The following is a 17,092-nucleotide window of genomic DNA, read 5'->3' as shown; positions in this document are numbered from 1 at the left end:
ACACTTCCTGGAATCACCCAGGAACCCACCCTGTCCCTGGCATCTGCTCCAGCAGCAGCACAGCTTCCCTGGAAACAAAACCACGTGGGCAAGATGTTCCTGGCCTGTTTGGCTGTGTTTGCTTTTCCAAGGGCTCAAATTTAAAGATGTCAAGAATTCTCATAAAAAGAAATATTTTCTTGAGCTCCCAAGTCCATATTAAAAGACTCGGCTATCCAAGAAAGTTCAACAGCTGGGATTTGAATGCCACAGTAAAGAAAAAGAACCCAGTTCTCCAATTTATGGCACTGCATTTTAAAGCTTGAAAACTTGTGTTGTGAATGTAAGTCAAGTCAAGAGCAAACTGGAAAATATGTGGAATGCCATCATTTTGTAAAAGCCATTAAAAGTCTCATTAAGTGACACCATACACAGAAAACTGAAGAAAATGATTTGCAGAATAAACTACTACAGAATCAAATGTTTACACAGGGACCCATTCCAAAGTAATTGCATTTTAAATGCTCACGAGCTTCATACAAAATACTTTTCAGCAGGAAAAAGCCCCTAGAACCTATCTGTCCCTACAGGCATGACAATTATCCTGGGTAAAATGTCATCAGGAACTGCAATGAATGATCTTACTTTGTCAATCAAATTGGCAGGAGAAGAAAGAATCATGGAATTGTAAAGAGTGGAAAAGACCTCAAGGATCATGGAGTCCCCCAGCACTGCCAAGGCCACCACCAACCCATGTTCCCAAGTGCCACATCCCTGTGGCTTTTCAATCTGTCCCTGGATGAGGACTCCATCCCTGCCCTGGGCAGCCCATGGGACTGTGAGGACTCTTAGGACCTTGTTTAAAATAACCACAAAAATCCCCTTGTGCATTAAAAAGCCAGCTATTATTGCCTATAAATCCAAGTATAAAGAACTGAATGGAAAATGGGGGAAAAGAAGACCATGCTCAAAACTTCTCACCGGTCTTCAGGATGTACTTCCAAACTCAGAATGGTAAAACCCACTCGTTATCAAATTTAGGGAGCTGGTATCTAACAGCAGAGAAAGCAGAAGCCCAAGCACTGGGCTTTAATTTGTGGCAGATAAAGAGCCTGATGCCATAAAAGAGGCAAATCTTTTTTTATTAAGTTCTACAGCAAATTAGAAGGAAAAACCCTGCAGATCCCGAGATGTTATGGTCTATTTTAACTTTTGCTGCAGTCTGCAATCTTTATCCATTTTATCAAAGAATTAGACATGCCTAACAGGCATGATGGCATCTATTCTTCGGGGCTTTTTTGCCAGTTTAGTACTTTTCCTCTCATAAAATACTCTAAGCTTGTCTCCAATAATCCTCCCAAATCTCTAACCCTTGCTGAGACAAGGAAGGCAAAAACGATCAGCCTACAAAAACACTTTGGCTTTAGTCTTCATATTGAGAAAGTTATTGTACCAAGGCCACAATAAACCCGAGTTTTCTGCTCTGACTTTTCATTTTTCCACTCTCCAGTTTTCCACGAGACTGTTTCAGCCAAGGAGAGGAAGGAAAGACAGGGTAAAACACAAGCAAATACAAACCAGAGGAGGGGAATGTGGGTTTTTTTCAGCTTTTATAAATCCTATGACGATAATCTCCTAAATGGTTTTCTGGGGAGCGTCAGCAGGCCCACATTTTTTTCCTCCCATAAAGCACAGTCACTTGAAATTCCTGTGCAGTGCTCAGGGTTTTCAGCACATCCATAGTAAACAAAACCCAGAGGAGCTCAGAAAAATTATCCAAGTCCCACTCACACTCTAAAAAATCTGTGCGTCTCCATCATCATCTACAGAAGCTCATTCCCTACGAGATTCTTAAAAATAAAGAGCTTCCACAAATTTCAGATCTGCAAATACTGGATATGCCTTAAAAACTGGATCTTCACTGCCTGGGATCTCAATTACAGGTCTGGGATTCCTACTTCAGATGCCCATGGCACACCTGCCCTCAGCAAAAGAAAATCCTGGAAATTCCCAACTGTTGCTTCCCATTCAAGCTAACAAACATAAAATCCCACCTCAAGATTATCCACCCTACAAAGCACTGATAAATCAGAGCATAACACCAAATATAGATCATAGACATAACTTTACATTGATTTCATTCTCTCCCTCTGCCCAGGTGGGCAGGTAGGAAGTGCAATCACGTTATCTTTAGTTTCTCCAAAAATCAGGTTTAGACAAATTTTACCGGGAAAAAATTCTTCCCTGTGAGGGTGGGGAGGCCCTGGCACAGGGTGCCCAAAGAAGCTGTGGTTGCCCCTGGAAGTGTCCAAGGCCAGGCTGGACACTGGGGCTTGGAGCAGCCTGGGATAGTGGGAGGTGTCCCTGCACATGGCAGGGGTGGGACTGGATGGGATTTAAGGCCCCTCCCAACCCAAATCCTTCTGGGATTCTATGAATTTGCATAAATAAACACAGCCCTGCCACTGACATTCTTCCCTGGTATTTAGGGATATCAATGTTTTTGACACAAAAATAGGAACAAAGTGATTCAGTTGAGTGGAAGGAACAAGAAAGTGACACAATTTAAACAGCTCTGGAGAGCTGCAGTCTGTCCAACTGGTATTTGAGTCACAGGGAAATAATTCCTGAAATTTTATTCCCAGTTTTAAACAGTGACAGATTAAGAATCAGTATTTTTTAATTCAGAGACTTAAAAGACCATCAACAGGTAAAAAAATCAGACCAGTGGATTTTATTTCTTGTCACTGAAACACAAATCTTCATCTGTTCATTGAAGGGATGCACAGCACAAGAATCCAGTAGCATCCAAAGGGACCAAGGGATGGGAATTTGGAAACAGCAAAAAGAAAATAGTACAGAGTATGACAGGAGCCGTTTCCTATGCAGTCATTTCGGATCGAATATTCCTATGGACTGAACATGAGAACTTATGGATTTTAAGCAGGGAAATCGAGCCAATGAGGAAGATCAGGGCACACGCACGTCAGTGAGCGCGAGGGAGCTAATTTGGGACAGAACCAGGGAGGGGAATGCCCCAGCACACGGAGAGACTCCAGGAATTGCAGAGGAAACAGAAAGTACATGGAGCACTTGTGCTGCGGAAAGGGAAACCGGGGGCCTCTGCAGATACCATCAGGCCCCAAAGGCAGGGCTGGGAGACAAATGAACATCATAATCCGCACCGAAGGGAAGAGCAAGCTCGCAAAGGAAGATGTAAAAGTTGTGTCTTCCTTTCGACAGCCTCCGCAATTGCTTTCCAGAGAGCTGGGAATCGGCTAGGAGCTCCTGGCTGGAAACACGCAGGGGTCTGACTACCTGAGGAGAAAGGTCTGAAGCCCCTCTGCCCCGGCCACAGCAGCAGAGCACCTGGATTCTGAGCCAGATGGAATTCTGCTCAGGCCACAGCTCTCCCAGCAGGTGACCCAGCGGCGACATCCCAGCGGTAAATGTCCCACTTCCCTGGCAGGGAGAGCGGTGCCAATCCCACGCCTTGGAGAAGTTCCCAAAAGCAGGCACTACCCTGGATTCCACACACACGTCCCTGCCTGGAGTGGCTGCCTTTGCACCTCCGTGTCCAAGCTGAGCTCTTCCAGGCGGATCGCATAATTCAATTTAGCCCCAATTCAATTATCACTTTAATTGTGCTTTCAGTGCAGGTACTGAAGGCCTTTCACAGAACTGCTGCTCCAAAGCATTCTCACTCTCCTAAGAAATGTCTTCAGGAGCAGCATCACCTCTCAGTCCTGCTCTTGCCCCTCATCCCTGTGGTGGGTTACAGATAATGGGGACCAGGAAAACTTAACTGCAGATTCCAGAACCCCCTGGGTAGTTCACCTACTGCAATGCAGGCTCACCGTGGAGTTTGACAGAGCAGGATCAGCCAGGATCAGAAAGCATCCCCACAAATGTTCTCCCTAAATGGCTGTATCCCAGTTATTCCATGTAAATTTTTTTGCAATTTAGGTTTCTCACTGCAAGGAATATCCTCTGAACAAACTCCAAACACATTTTGTTTCCAGTCCCTTTGTTCCAGAGGATATGTATCTACCTGTCAAAAGAAGTGTGTCTTTGCTGACAGCCAGGGATTTTAATCAGCTGTAGAATATACCCCAAACCCCCAGATCTGGACAATAATATCTGTAACACTTATCCCATGTTCCCTAAAATAAAGCACAGGATTTGAGAGAGAAAGACTCCTTCTAAAAAACATCCACGTTTGCTTTGGTAAATAAAAAGTTGGGATGCATAACCAGGTAAGTTGGTATTTGCAACTTAGAGAACAAAAGTTCATCAGATTTAATATAAACTTAATGCAAAATTCACAATGCTGGCTGATATCAGTCCTTTTAATAACTATGTATATGTGTAACAAGAATACACAGAGCACTGTCCTTGTTTGGGGTTTGTTGTTTTTTTTTAAATAGACTCAACCATAAACGTCAAGAAAATCCACGAAACAGTTAAAACTTAGAACCAGAAACAACTGAAGGAAAAGAAAATACGCATTTGGCCTCTTCATACTAATTTCCTTTTTCTTTACATTGCTCAACATCGCTCCTCAATTTGAGTTCTAATCAACAACCACTTCACAGCTCACATTTTATGAAATAATGCAGTTGATGCAATCAAGTCCAGCAAAATGTTTCCCTAAAGATGTTTCCATCATTCACATTCCTTTAAAAACACACACACACACAAAAAAAAAAAAGGCTCTGACTTCCTCCATCACTATTTAACAGCAAAAATAAACACACCACAGCATCTTAAATCATATTTTGATTAAAACAGAAATAGAATCTTTCTGGGGTTTCTTTCTGCTTAGTACAACACGTCTTTGTCCAGGAGAGGGGGGGAAAAATACCCTTAACCTGCTCATTTTTCTGCACTTGACAATAATGAGCACCAAATAAATAAAATCCAGCCTATGGAAACACAAACCATAACCCGAAAGCTCATCACAACGTGCAGTGGGGGGAAAAAATGCCCCCAAAACCCAACCCGGTACAAAACCTCTTTCTGCTAATGAATATTTATTTCATTTCCATACTTCCAGGCTCCTCTGCTTTCTATAAAGGACTGAAACCAAGCTCCTTTTTGGCGTTATTCACCCACAATGTAGCAATGGACTTTGCTGCCCTGAACACCACAATGCCAACAACAGAGCGTGCGAGCAATCATTACTAAAAAGAAATTAAAATTTAAAAAAAAAAAAAAAAAAAGAGGGGGAGAGGAAACAATCCATATTTTCATAAAAAACGACCGGAATACGCATTTTATCCAGGCAGAAAAAAAAAAAAAAATCTTAACACCGCCTTGCATTTCCCAACCTGGATGTCCCCGCTTTCATTCCTGTGGATGCTGCGCGCCGACATCCCCCCGCTCAGCAAAGCCTTTAACCATTTTATAACCATTTAAAAAGCATTTTACCCCCCCGGGAGGGCTGCGGGACGGGGCTGACGGCTCCGCTCGGCCCTTCCCGTCGCACGGAGTTGCCGGCGGGCTCGTCAATATTCCCAATATTCCCGGCACCTCCGCCGCCGGCCCCACGTGCCCCTCGGGAGATTTTGGGGGGGTTCGCCCATCCCCGGGGGGGCACCCCCAGCCCGGCCATCCCGTCCCCTGTTCCCGTGGATGGGGGTGAGCCCGGGGAGGGGGAACAGGCTCTGGGGGGAGCGGATGGAGCCCCTGGGAATTGGGGGTACAGGAGATTTGGGGGGCAACAGGCTGGGGTGGGGGGGATAGCCCGGTGCGGGGACAACAGGCTGCCCTGAGGGGGGACACAGAGCGGCTGCAGGGGACAACAGCCCGCGGGGAGAACAGCCTGTGAGCGGGGACACGCAGCAGGCTCGGGGGGAACAGAGCCCCGGGGAGAGGAGGCTCCGAGGGGACACAGGGCAGGAGCCACAGCGGGGGAGCGCCCGGGGGGACACGGGCTCTGCCGGGCTGCCCCCGCCCCGGGGCTCCGATCTGCGCTCCCCGCCCGGGGCTGGGGGATGCTCCCCCGCCGCCCCCTCCATCACCGCCGTGCCCCCGCGCCGCCTCCCCTTTCCCGCCGCTGTCACCCGGGGGTGTCCCTCCTTCCCTTCCCCTCCCCTTACCTGCGGCTGCTCGGGCGGCGGCGGCCCCTGTGCCGGTACGGCAGATCTCCCTCTCCCGCTCCTCCTCCTCTTCCCGCTGCTCCCGCAGCCGCCAGCCGGGAATGGGGGGGGGTAGGGGGGGCAGTACCACCAGCGGGACCGTTACAGCCGCCGCCGCTGAGGGGACTACAGCTCCCGGCGTGCCCCGCGCGCCGCCGCTGCGGCCCGCCGCTGGCCGCCTCGCGCGAGGGGCCATGAGTAGTGTAGTCCGCGCGGCAGGCGGGGGACGGACACAAGGCGACAGGGCCCGGACAGGCGCGGGGCGTATTGGGAGGTGTAGTACGGCGGGGGTAGGGCCGCCGGGAATAGCGGGAGTTGTAGTTCAGCGAGACATGACGGGAGCTGTAGTCCGCGAAGGCTGATGGGAGGGAGAAGGCCCCTACGGGAATCCCACCGGGATGTGCCAGGTGGGGCTCCACGGAGATCCGGGACTTGATCCCGGCTCCGGCAGACCCTTCCCAAGTCGCCTGGCGAGCGCAGAGCCGCGGGCCGGTAGCGGGAGAGGAGCGGGAAGCCGCCGGGCCCGGCCTTGCCTACCGCCCCCCGCCGTCCCCATGGGACGTCCCCGTCCTTCTCCTCGCACCCGAACCAGCCCTCACCCTGCTGAGGGCAGGAAAGGAGTGTTTCGGGAAGAGATGGAGAATTCCTGCGGGTCTCCACCCAGGGGCTGACACGAGCAGGGCGCTCCCCCCACCCCAGAGCCTTCACAGCTCTGGTTGCTGTTCATGTGTTTTGCTTTTTTTTTTTTTTTTTTTTTTTTTTTTTTTTTTTTTTTTGGTGGAGATTCGCGCTGCAAATTGTATTTCCTGAGCCACGGATGTGGAACGCCTCTCTTGGGAGTGAGGGAATCGGGACGGGAGTGGCAAGGCTGTTTCCCACCCCTGGGCTGGGTGTGGAGGGGATGACACAAACACGCCAAAAGGGAACATTTTTCCTGGCGCATTTCTACTGCGGGATTCCAGCGGCACCAATGGGACACGCTCAGCTACAGGAAAAGGAGCCTCCGGGGTATTTAACCAGGTGCCGACTTGTCTCGAGAGTGGGGATGGACAGGAACAGCAAATGTCACCTGCAGCTGTCCCCAGGTTCAGCTCTGAACCGAAACCTGGGGAGACCCCCTGTGGAAGACACGGATTTCCTGAGACGTGGGAAGAGTTTCGAAATTCCTTTGTTTCCTACCCAAAACCCACGGCTGTGGCTGGGATAGGGGAGATCCCCACCAGGCACGAGCCACTGCAGGCAAAAGCTGGAGGAAAAACAAACCGGAGGCATTGAAGTTCACAGATTTTATTAGCAGCACCCAATTGCTATGGAAAATGGGAGGGAAATCCAGGATCTGGCTCTTCTGAGTGAGGGACAGAGTGTATTCCCACATGGCATCCTCTCTTTTCGTTGGCTGGAAGTAATTTCCTAGCTCTGGATCACCATTTCCACCCAGCATGCCCCAAGTTTATCCTATTTAACATTTAAAAAATCCCACCTCAGCTGACAAAAAAATTTAATAGACCGAGCCCCTCAAATCCCACACTGTCACCGTTTCCTTCCCAAGAGGAAAACCACAATGGAAAAGTTTTGACAACAATTAATCCCAAACTGACATGTGTCTGTGTGGAGAGGCAGCCCAATACCAGTGGATAACCCAGGATAAATCCAAATTTCAGCCCAAATACTTTCCTAAAGGAACTTTTTTCTGAAGTCATTGCAGGACAGTCTCTAGATTTTGTCTCTCTCAAATCCAGCCAGATTTCCAAATAATTTCCCCGATTTGGGGAATATTCAGCACCACCAGGATGTTTTGCAGCCTCATAAACAGCAAGGGGGATGCACAAGGGGGTGACTGCAATTTAACTCCTTTGGTATCATCCAGGGGGCTGCTGGATTTATTTAATTCCTTCTGCTGCTTGCCACAGTAAAGCCAGCGCTGGAGGGAAAACATCCTGGAATAGAAAATTATATATATATATATATATAAAGCATTGCCATATGCTCAATAAACATCTTTTATTAACAGCTCAGCCTCAGCTGTCACCTGCCTTGGGGCTTGACTTCCCCAAATAATCCAACCTCATGTCCCAGAGCCCAGGACGGTTCTAATTCCAGCAGAAGCCAGGACAGGCATTGATGTTGACAGAGAGGATTGCTCCCTCCACTTGGAAATTTATTTCAGACGAGCACTTGGCTGCTTAAGACTTGAGTTGTTCCTGATTGATGCTTTTTTGCGTGAAACACCTTCTCACTCTCAGCACCGGAGGAAAATCCTGCATCCCCCAAGCATCGCCTCCCGTGCCCAGCTCGGTGCGAGGCAGCAGTCCCCCCCCACCCCGCACCCCCAAATTCGGGGCTGAGCCCCCTCTCCAGGGCACCCACACTGCTGGAAAAGGGCGGATTTGAGGAGCAGGTGAAGATCGGAGCTGCTGGATCAACCACGGGCACCCCCCACGGCACCATCCCGGCAGCATCCCCGCCGCGCAGGCGCCGGGCAGCGGCTCTTTGGGGCCAAAGCGCTGGGAAGCGGGGTTTTCCCGGCGGCCGGCACTTGGGGATGCTGCTGCCGGACTACAGCTCCCGGCGAGCCGCGCGGGCGGGCAGAGCCGGGCGGCGGGAGAGGAGCGCAGCGCATCCCGCAGCGGGCACCGCCGCCTCCGCCCGGTGAGGGATGCGCGGGGCGGCTTCGGGGGGCTGGGGGGCGCGGGGGGACCGGGGATGGGGCACCGGGGCACAGGGAGAGCCGGGGGGGCCGGCACTCAGAGGTGCGGGCTCCTGAAGGGGGGTAGAAACGGTGCCACAAAATGTGGGTACCGAGGGGAAAAGATGCCAGGGGATGTGGGATCAGGGCACCAGATGTGGGTACCGAGGGGTTGTGAGCAGAGTGGGATGAGGGTGGCACAGGGATGTGAGTGCAGAGGGATGAGGGTGCCAGGGGATGAGGCTGTGCTTGCCCGGGGATATGGCAGTACGGGTGATGATACCAGGGCTGCAAACTCCATGGGGACCTGGATACTCGAGGGTTCGGCACTCGGGCACGCAGGCACTGAGATACTGGGGGGGTGTTTGTGCCTTGCCGTGCCCCCAGAGCTGGTGGGAGATCCTGGAGGCCATCCCAGGGTGCCGAGTTCCCATCACTGGGAGCTGGGATTCCCAGCTGATGGGTGGACATGGGGGCCGTGGCCAGGGAACTGCTCCTGCCTGTCCCTGGGGTGTTGGCTCTGCTTGGGGACCTGGGGAGCGATGACTTCATGGCCTTATTAAGGACTAATTTCCATCCAGGCAGGGAAAATAAACAAGTGTAGGTGTCATTTAGCATGGAAAGTTACTGGGGCTGTGGGGAAGCACTGCCTGTTTTCATACGTGGCCCGGATTTCTCCATTTACCTCCATGGGACGATAATCCCTAAATCCCAATGAGCTTAAAAGCAGAAAGAAAGGTGGCCGGGGTGTCTCCTTCGCGATGCTTCCCAGATGACGAAATCCCGCGTCTGCCTAACCCCGATTAACCCAGGCGCTGAGCTCATCCCCCCAAAATACCAGGAGCAACAAGGGTGAATCCCCATTCCACCTCGCCCCCGGAGGCTGTGGGGAGGTGGGAGCCATGGGCAGAGCTGGAGGCAAGGCAGGAGCTGCTATTTTAACCCCATTATTCTTCCCATCCCAGCAGATCCGGCGAAGCCTGAGGCAGCCATGGCGCTGGTGAAGAGCGGTTGGCTTTGGCGGCAGAGTAAGTGCCACCCTTGAGCTTTCCAGGTTGGGAGCCCCCCAAAAAAGCCCAGAGAGGTTTTCTGGAAAGTGGTGGGGTGTGGGGGACACCAGGAGCCCCGACCTGGGCGGGTAATCCACGGCAGCAGGGAGATTGTGGCTCAGCCGCTCGCAGATTTACGTAAGCGGAGAGAGGGGCTGTCTGCCATGAAAACACACACGGCTCCATGTCCGGGGCTGGATCTGCTCCCGTGCGCTCAGCAGGGCAGCACCCAATGCCCTGATGGCTTTTTTGGCAGCCTTTGCCCATTTAAAGCCACCTGGTAATGCTGCCCTGGATGCTTATGCCAGGCACAGGTGTCCTGTGGGACGCAGCGGCTCACAGGAGCTGGAGGGATCCAAGTTTGGGGGATGAGATCGGGTCTGGTGAGTGTGCTGGCCGTGTCCCACCGGGCTTGCTGGAGTCCTTCACCTGCTCCCTGCCCTACCAGGCTCCATCCTGCGCCGCTGGAAGAGGAACTGGTTTGTCCTCTACCTGGATGGCAGCCTGGTTTACTACCACGATGAGACACAGCGGGACATGGATGGCCGGATCCACATCAAGTACAGCTGCCGGGATGTGCGGATTGGCCGCGAGTGCAAAGGTGAGCCCAGCCCCTGTTCCTGAGCCCTGCATTCCCAACCCCATCCCGCATGTGGCTGCACCCCTCTTAACCCATGCTCCACCTGTGCACATCCAGCATACCCCCAAAATAACTCAGGCTGCCTCATTCACCCCTCCTCATTCCCAGGCAGGAGATGCTGGAGCAGCTCTGCCAGTGCTTTTCCTGGTGGAGGGAAGGAAGGGAAAGAAGGAAGGAAAGAAGGGAGGAAGGAAGGATCTCTCCTCCTGGTTTGTGCTTGTAACAAACAGGATCCCACGGCCCTGACTCATCGCTCACGTCTCGCACAAACAAGGAGAACAAAGCAGCAGCTTGGCTGGGCCCCGCAGCCCACGGCCTCCGCACAAAGCGCCTTTCTTGGGCTGGGAGCGGTGGTGGGAGCACAATCCCACAGCTTTGTGCTCACTGGAGGGTCCTGCCAAGCTTGCAGAACCGGGGAAGACACATGAGCCTCATGGATTTAAGATTTTGCTCTTGCTTGAGTTCACGATCCCACTCCAGCAATGAGCATCTCCCATTCCTACAAAATTTGGGTGCATTCTGGCAAGTTCAAACTTCAAAGCAAAGGCACTCAGCCTCATTCATGGCCTCGAGCAGATTTTTGGCAGTTTGCTGCCCTTCCATGTTCTTTCTGCTACGGGGGTGGAGGTTTCTGCCCATCAGCTCATTCCTTGTGTTGGCTTTTAACCTGTAAGATCCTGACTGCATCTTACATGTGGAGATGGAGCCAACACTAAACCCAACAGCTCTCGTGCCAGGGGGAATTTGGAACCCAAGGAGGGTCTTTGGGGCATCTCCTTGGCTGAGGCTTGATCCCACCCCATCCTTTCCTTTGCCAGACGTGCAGCCGCCCGAGGGGAGGAGCCGGGACTGCCTGCTGACCGTGGTGCTGCGGGATGGCTCCAAGACCACGCTGTGTGCTGAGAGCGAGGACGACGCTGTGTAAGCAACTTTTCCATCCCAATTATCCCAGCCTGGAAAGGGCCTGGGGGCACGAGGGACCTGTCCTGCTCGCACCACATCCCACCCTTGGCTAAACCTGTCCCTAGCCCGTGTTCTCAAACACACTTGCAGGGTGAAAGGTGCAGGAGATTTGGAGTTCTCACTGAATAATCCAGAGCCAAAAGCAGCTGTTTTTAAGCAGTTGGTCTCCTGATGGGGGATTTTCCTCATGGATAAGAAATCCCCTCTTGGCCTGACTGAGGAGAAGGGTTTTCATCACTATTTGGAAATGTGAAGCCTTCAGTGGCTTGAGGCAAACTGTCCTTTTTGGCACTGTTCCACTTCTATTTATTTCTAAAATAAATTAGAAATTAATTTTTTTAAATAGTTTTATTTTTATAAAAATTGATTTTTAAAAAATAAAAAATTTAAAAATTAGAAGTGGGAAACGTTCAGCTCAACTTGGATGGATGGAAACGTTCAGCTGTGGCCAAGCAGAACTTCATCAACTGAGCTTGACCTCAACTGAGTGGAAATTCATCCATTATGTGCTCTACCCCACAAATTTAGGTGTCATTTTCATGCCTGCCCTTGTTTTAGCCAGGGCCATTCCCAGAGACTGCCCTGTGCCCATCCCTGTGGTGTCGGGTACCTCCCAGCACATTCCCAGCTGTTATCCCAGCTCTCATTTAATAGGGAATTAAAGAATAGTGCTGGCCCCATGGCCACATCCAGGTCCCTGTGGGGAGGAAGGGGACAATTCTCACCCCTCCAGCACCCACCAAAAATGAGTGCCTCTGTTTCGTTTGCAGTGCTTGGAAGATGGCCGTGCTGGAGTCTAAATCCACCCCGGTGAGGCTTCGTCCCCCTGAGCCGGGAAACCATCCTGGCACAGGATTTGGGATCCAGGATTTGGGCTGGGAGAGGTTACCCCAACCCTGCTCCTCCTCAGGCTGACACTGAGCTCCCCAACACCCTCTGTGCAGCCTCGGGGCACGGGGAGTAAAGTTCCTGGAGCGACAGGAAAGAAGGTGGGGAGGGGCTGGATGGCAGGTGACAGAGCCACTGTCACTGACTGTGCACTGGTGGAGGATGACGGGAGTTAAGGTGACAGGGACAGAGAGTTATGGGGACACAGGTAAGGAGACAAGGACACTGTTAAGGTGACAGGGACACCATTAAGGGGAATGGGTACAGAGTTGATGTGGTGGGATGCAGTTAAGGTGACAAGGACTCACAGTTAAGGTGACAGGGACAGTTAGAGGCAATAGGAGCAGCGTTGAGGTGACAGGGACACTGTTAAGAGGAATGGGGGCAGAGCTGAGGTGACAGGAACACAGCTAAGATGACAGAGATATGCGTATGGTGACAGAGACAATGTTTAGCTTATAGGGACAGAGGTAAGGGGAACAGGGACACAGTTAAGGTGACAGGAACAGGTGAAGGAAATGGGAGCAGAGTTACGGTGGCAGGGACACTGTAAAGGGGAACGGGGGCAGAGCTGAGGTGACAGGAACATGGCTAAGATGACATAGACATGGGTAAGGTGACAGGGATGATATTAAAATTATAGGGACACAGTTTAAGGAAACAGGGACACTATTAAGGGCAATGGAGACACAGTTAAGGTGACAGGGGCACAGTTAAGGTGACAGGAACAAGTAAAGGGAATGGGAACAGAGTTAAGGTAGCAGGGACACTGTTAAGGTGGCGGGGACACAGCCAAGATGACTAGGAAGGGGCAGAGTCAGGGTGACCGGAGCACAGGCTGCCCCCACCTCTTGGGACCATTTGGATTCCCCACCCGCGGGACTCAGGACCCCGTTCCCCCTTGGGGAGCCACAGCCTGACCCCCAAATGTCCCCACGCTGCTCCAGGTGCACGTGTATGACCCCTACGATGACGACTACTACCAGACGGTGCCCCTGGACTCCCACCAGGCCGCCTACATCAGCTCCGGCCACTACGGCCACCAGTACGGAGGTGGGTGGCCCGGTGGCCCCGGGGGGTGCCCGAGGCCGTCCCCTTGTCACTCACAACCCCCGTTTTCCCCCACAGCTCCCGGGGTGACCCACGTCATCGTGCGCGAGGATCCCTACCGCGTCTCCGGGGACCAGATGGCACTGGGGCTGCTGGCGGGGGCCGCCACCGGCGCTGCCCTGGGCTCCTTCATGTGGATGCCGTGCTGGTTTTAGCCTGGGCCACAGCCCCTCCTCTGCTCCCCAGCCCTGCCTTGGAACCTGCCCCAAGCCCCCCTCAGCCTCCCCAGAACACCCTGGGGACAGACTCCCACACACGCCCTGCTCCCAGCCCCAGCTTCTGCATTAAATAACCCCCAAGTGCTTCAGAGCCCCCCCAAAAAACACTCCAGAACCCCACAGCATCCGATTCCCATTGGCACAGGGCCCAGGGAGCTGCCGGGGCTGTTGGCAGAGCTTTCCCATCCCAAATCTCCACAGGGAGCTGGCTGCAGAAATACTGGGTTTGGGAGCAAAGGGGACTTATTTCATTTGGGGGGAATTGACTGGATTTTTTTTGGCTGGATGAACCCCACAATGCAGAGGCTTTTTAAGGGCTTTTTTTTGGGAGAGGCTGCAGCCCTGGAGTAGGAGCTGACAAAGGGCAACCACAGGGATGTTCAAGAGGTGGGTAAAAGATTAAGGAGGATGAAAACCTTTGCAAGATTTCTAACCCTCTCCAACTCGCACCAGTCCCCTGGGCCTGGCCAAGTTGGAGAAATGGTACAAAAACTCTCAGGAACTGGAGTTAAACCCTTGGGAACCAGGCTGAGAAGAGCCCAGGGAATATCCCAACCTCTCCAGCCAAGTGGGAGGGACACACAGCATCCTCAGGTTCACCCTGACTTTTGGGAGGGAAAGAAGGGCAGCTGTCAATGGGGAGCAGGGAGCCTTTCTGGCAGCCAAGCCAGGATCTTCACAGCAGGGATTTGGGATTAAAGGGCAACACACAGTCAGGCCACAGGACAAGCAGCAGCTCAGGGTTTTGGTTGGGCGATGGAAGAGGTGAGGAACAGCTGCCAAGTGTCACCCCTAGAGCCAGGATAGTATCCTGGAACCATGACTGACACTGAATTTAGGAATTACAAACCCCATAGCTGGATAGAAAACCACCAGTGACACCAGCACTCCAGCCTGCTCCTGCCTTTAGAGCCCCTGGTCAGTTCACCCCTGTGCCCATTGGGGGATTAGGATATCCCAACACACCATCCTCATCCTCTCCTGCATTCCCTGCCTCCCTCCTGCTGTACACCCGCTCCCGGGAAGGGAAAAAAAAAAAGAAAAAAACTCTTTGAAGTCTAATAAAGGCAGCAAAAAAACAGCCCTGGCCTGCGGGTGAGTGAGGATGAGGAGGGAATGCTCAGCCTCGGCCACCTCCGGGGGTGGGAAGGATTGTGTCCTCCTGGAAACTGCCCAGGGATGTCACCAGCTCCCCTCTGCCTCCCTCTCTTTCCAGCCGGGAGCTCTGAGGTCGCTCCTGCAGCCTCTAGGTGTGGCACAGTGGTCCCAAAGAGACACAGAAGGGACCAGGCTGCCCCAAAAATCCTGCTCCTGTACAAGAGAACCACCATTGTGTGCTGGCAGAGCAGCTCCTTAGTATCCTTTCCTTAGCATCATGGATTCATGGGATGAGGCGTCTCCCCTTGGGGAAGGGCCCAGCACAGGGTCAGGCACTGCCAGCCCCACTTTAGCTTCAAGGTGGCTGAACAGAATCCCTGGATCTATGCAAAGCAGGAGCCACGCCTGGCTCCCAGCTTCTAAGCCAGAGATTCAGCCCCTCCATTCCATTCCTACCCAGCACAAACCCCAGCTCCCAAGGACTGGAGAAGAGAAGGATACTGTTCATCCTTCCCATGCCATGTCCAGCTCCTGACCTGCAAAAGCTCCTTTTCCTGAGCTCAGACACCCATGCTCCTCATCCCTGCAGTACCTGAACATCCCAAAACTGTTCTGCTTCTCTCCTGCTGTGCTGGGTCTCCCAGAGATCCAGGGACACGGAGCAATCCAGGCGAGGACAGTGCTGGACTAGAAGCAATTCCAGGGATCTTCACGCTGCTGGTGGGAACAGCTGGTGGGAGGCAGGCCCTGCACTAGAGAGCTAAATGAAGGAGCAATTAAATAGGATATAAATATTTTTGGAAGCACAAACAATAGAACGCCAGCCCACAAAACTATCTGGCTTGGTCTGCTCCACTCGGGAGGGGCTTCCCAGGAGCTTGTGGTGCCGCTGGGTAGGACCAGAGGGACAAGGAGTGCTGAGGGACAGAGATCAAGGCTGACCTGCTCCATTCCCAGCTCCAGTCCAGACTCGCAGCACTCCTCTCTCCCAGCAGAGAGAGCTGCTGAAGCTCCAAACACGCAGCAAAGCTCAGAACAACTCCAAAACCCCTCAGAAAAACGGGATCCGCAGTAAGGAGCAGGCACAAGCCATCAATGCCCATCATGCCCACAAATCTCCTGGAAAACAAATCTCACAATATCCCAAGGCACGGGAATCAGCTGGGGGCCACGTGACCCTCACCGTGACCCAAACCCACTTCTGTGGAAATCAAACAGCCCAGGAAATGTCAGGATCAAAGCTCCAATTTCCATATAGCCCCCCTTCCCAAGCTGGGATAAATGCAGGAAAGGTCAGTGCCAAACCACCAGTGTTGGGAGCATCGATAAATCCCATTTTCTCCATTCCCTGCCCTGTATCCAAGGACCCACTGGCTGTGGGAGAGACACTTCAATGCTTTAATTAGCAATAACTTTAATCAAGCCTTTAATAACATCCTTGTTCCAGACGTGCTCTCCGGGTGGCCGACTGCGAGCACTCAAAATGGCTCTAATTTATACCCAAACCCTCAGAAACAGGTGGCAAGCCTGGAAAATTCCATTTGGAAACAGCACCCCTCCTTCCCAACCCAGCAGGGCAGAGCTGTGGGGCAGCAGGAGCATCATCACCCAGCTGCCTCCAGCCCCCCCCCTACCCCTTATCCTCCCGGGAAGGGCAGAGCTGCAATTCCACAGGCGTTTAATTCCCGACACGCCCGAGCCCGGCCTCTCCAGCATCGATCTGGGCAGCCAGCTCCATTCTGCTCCTACAAGAGGATCCTAAATATTTTATGAAAAGCCAGGTTTGACTTTAATGGTAAAGCACATGGGTACTCGGACCAGGGTGGGGAAGGGAAAAATGCTTAAAGAGGGAGGAAAATAAAATCGTTTTGCCAATTGATGAAAAATCCCTTAAACTGATGAAAAAACAATTCCATTGGTGAAACCCCAAGCCCAGCAAGCCTGGAAAGGCCGGCTCAGGCAGCGGGAGAGCAGCAGAGGAGGAGGCAGCGCAGATGGGAGGGAGAGGCTGCTCCCAGGTCCGGGTGTTTGCAGCTGCCTCCCTGACTGCAGGAGCGCTGGCAGCCCGTGCCGCAGCCTGCCCATCCCATTTATCTTCCTTCGGAGCTGGGACATGCCCAGCATGGAAAAAGGTGCTGCTGCAGCAGGTAGGGAGAGCCCTTGCACTTTGGTTTGCTGAGGATTCGGGCGCTGGAAGCAGAACTGCAGCGAGGAGACGGCTCGGCTGCTGCAGCAGCTCTGCGGATGCTGCCAGGTGGATGCTGTGGCTCTTCCAGCTTAGAAAAATCAGGGCTGATCCCACTAGCGAGCAAAGAAGCCAT

The 17,092-nt window shown here is 52.6% G+C and overlaps 2 protein-coding genes across 7 annotated transcripts in view; one reads left to right on the top strand and one right to left on the bottom strand.

Moving 5' to 3' along the window:
* The window catches only part of FAM168A (family with sequence similarity 168 member A), a 132,081-nt gene extending 125,903 nt beyond the window's left edge, over positions 1-6,178 (bottom strand). Inside the window, exon 1 of one of the 2 annotated variants that reach the window (XM_083855325.1) lies at positions 6,081-6,178. The gene's annotated coding sequence lies outside the window, so the exon portion shown is untranslated. The remainder of the gene's footprint in view (positions 1-6,080) is intronic. The other variant, XM_083855326.1, reaches the window with a different exon arrangement.
* A 257-nt stretch (positions 6,179-6,435) lies between these two features.
* PLEKHB1 (pleckstrin homology domain containing B1) lies at positions 6,436-15,317 on the top strand. Of its 5 annotated transcripts, none has more exons than XM_083884881.1 (7): positions 6,436-6,526; positions 9,774-9,833; positions 10,303-10,455; positions 11,313-11,415; positions 12,228-12,267; positions 13,293-13,398; positions 13,474-15,317. In XM_083884881.1, the coding sequence occupies exons 1-7, from the start codon at positions 6,481-6,483 to the stop codon at positions 13,608-13,610; spliced, it is 645 nt and encodes a 214-aa protein (XP_083741007.1). In that variant the 5' UTR covers positions 6,436-6,480; the 3' UTR covers positions 13,611-15,317. The 5 variants fall into 5 exon arrangements, with proteins under 5 accessions (XP_083741007.1, XP_083741006.1, XP_083741010.1 ...); XM_083884880.1 differs by having other exon boundaries at positions 6,442-6,526; positions 9,771-9,833; positions 13,474-15,316; XM_083884884.1 differs by lacking the exon at positions 6,436-6,526 and adding an exon at positions 8,482-8,517.
* The last annotated feature ends 1,775 nt before the right edge of the window (positions 15,318-17,092 follow it).

The sequence above is a fragment of the Zosterops lateralis genome, assembly GCF_965231275.1.
Source record: "Zosterops lateralis genome assembly, chromosome: 2".
Classification (NCBI taxonomy): Eukaryota; Metazoa; Chordata; class Aves; order Passeriformes; family Zosteropidae; genus Zosterops; species Zosterops lateralis.
This window is presented reverse-complemented; position numbering and strand designations above follow the sequence as displayed.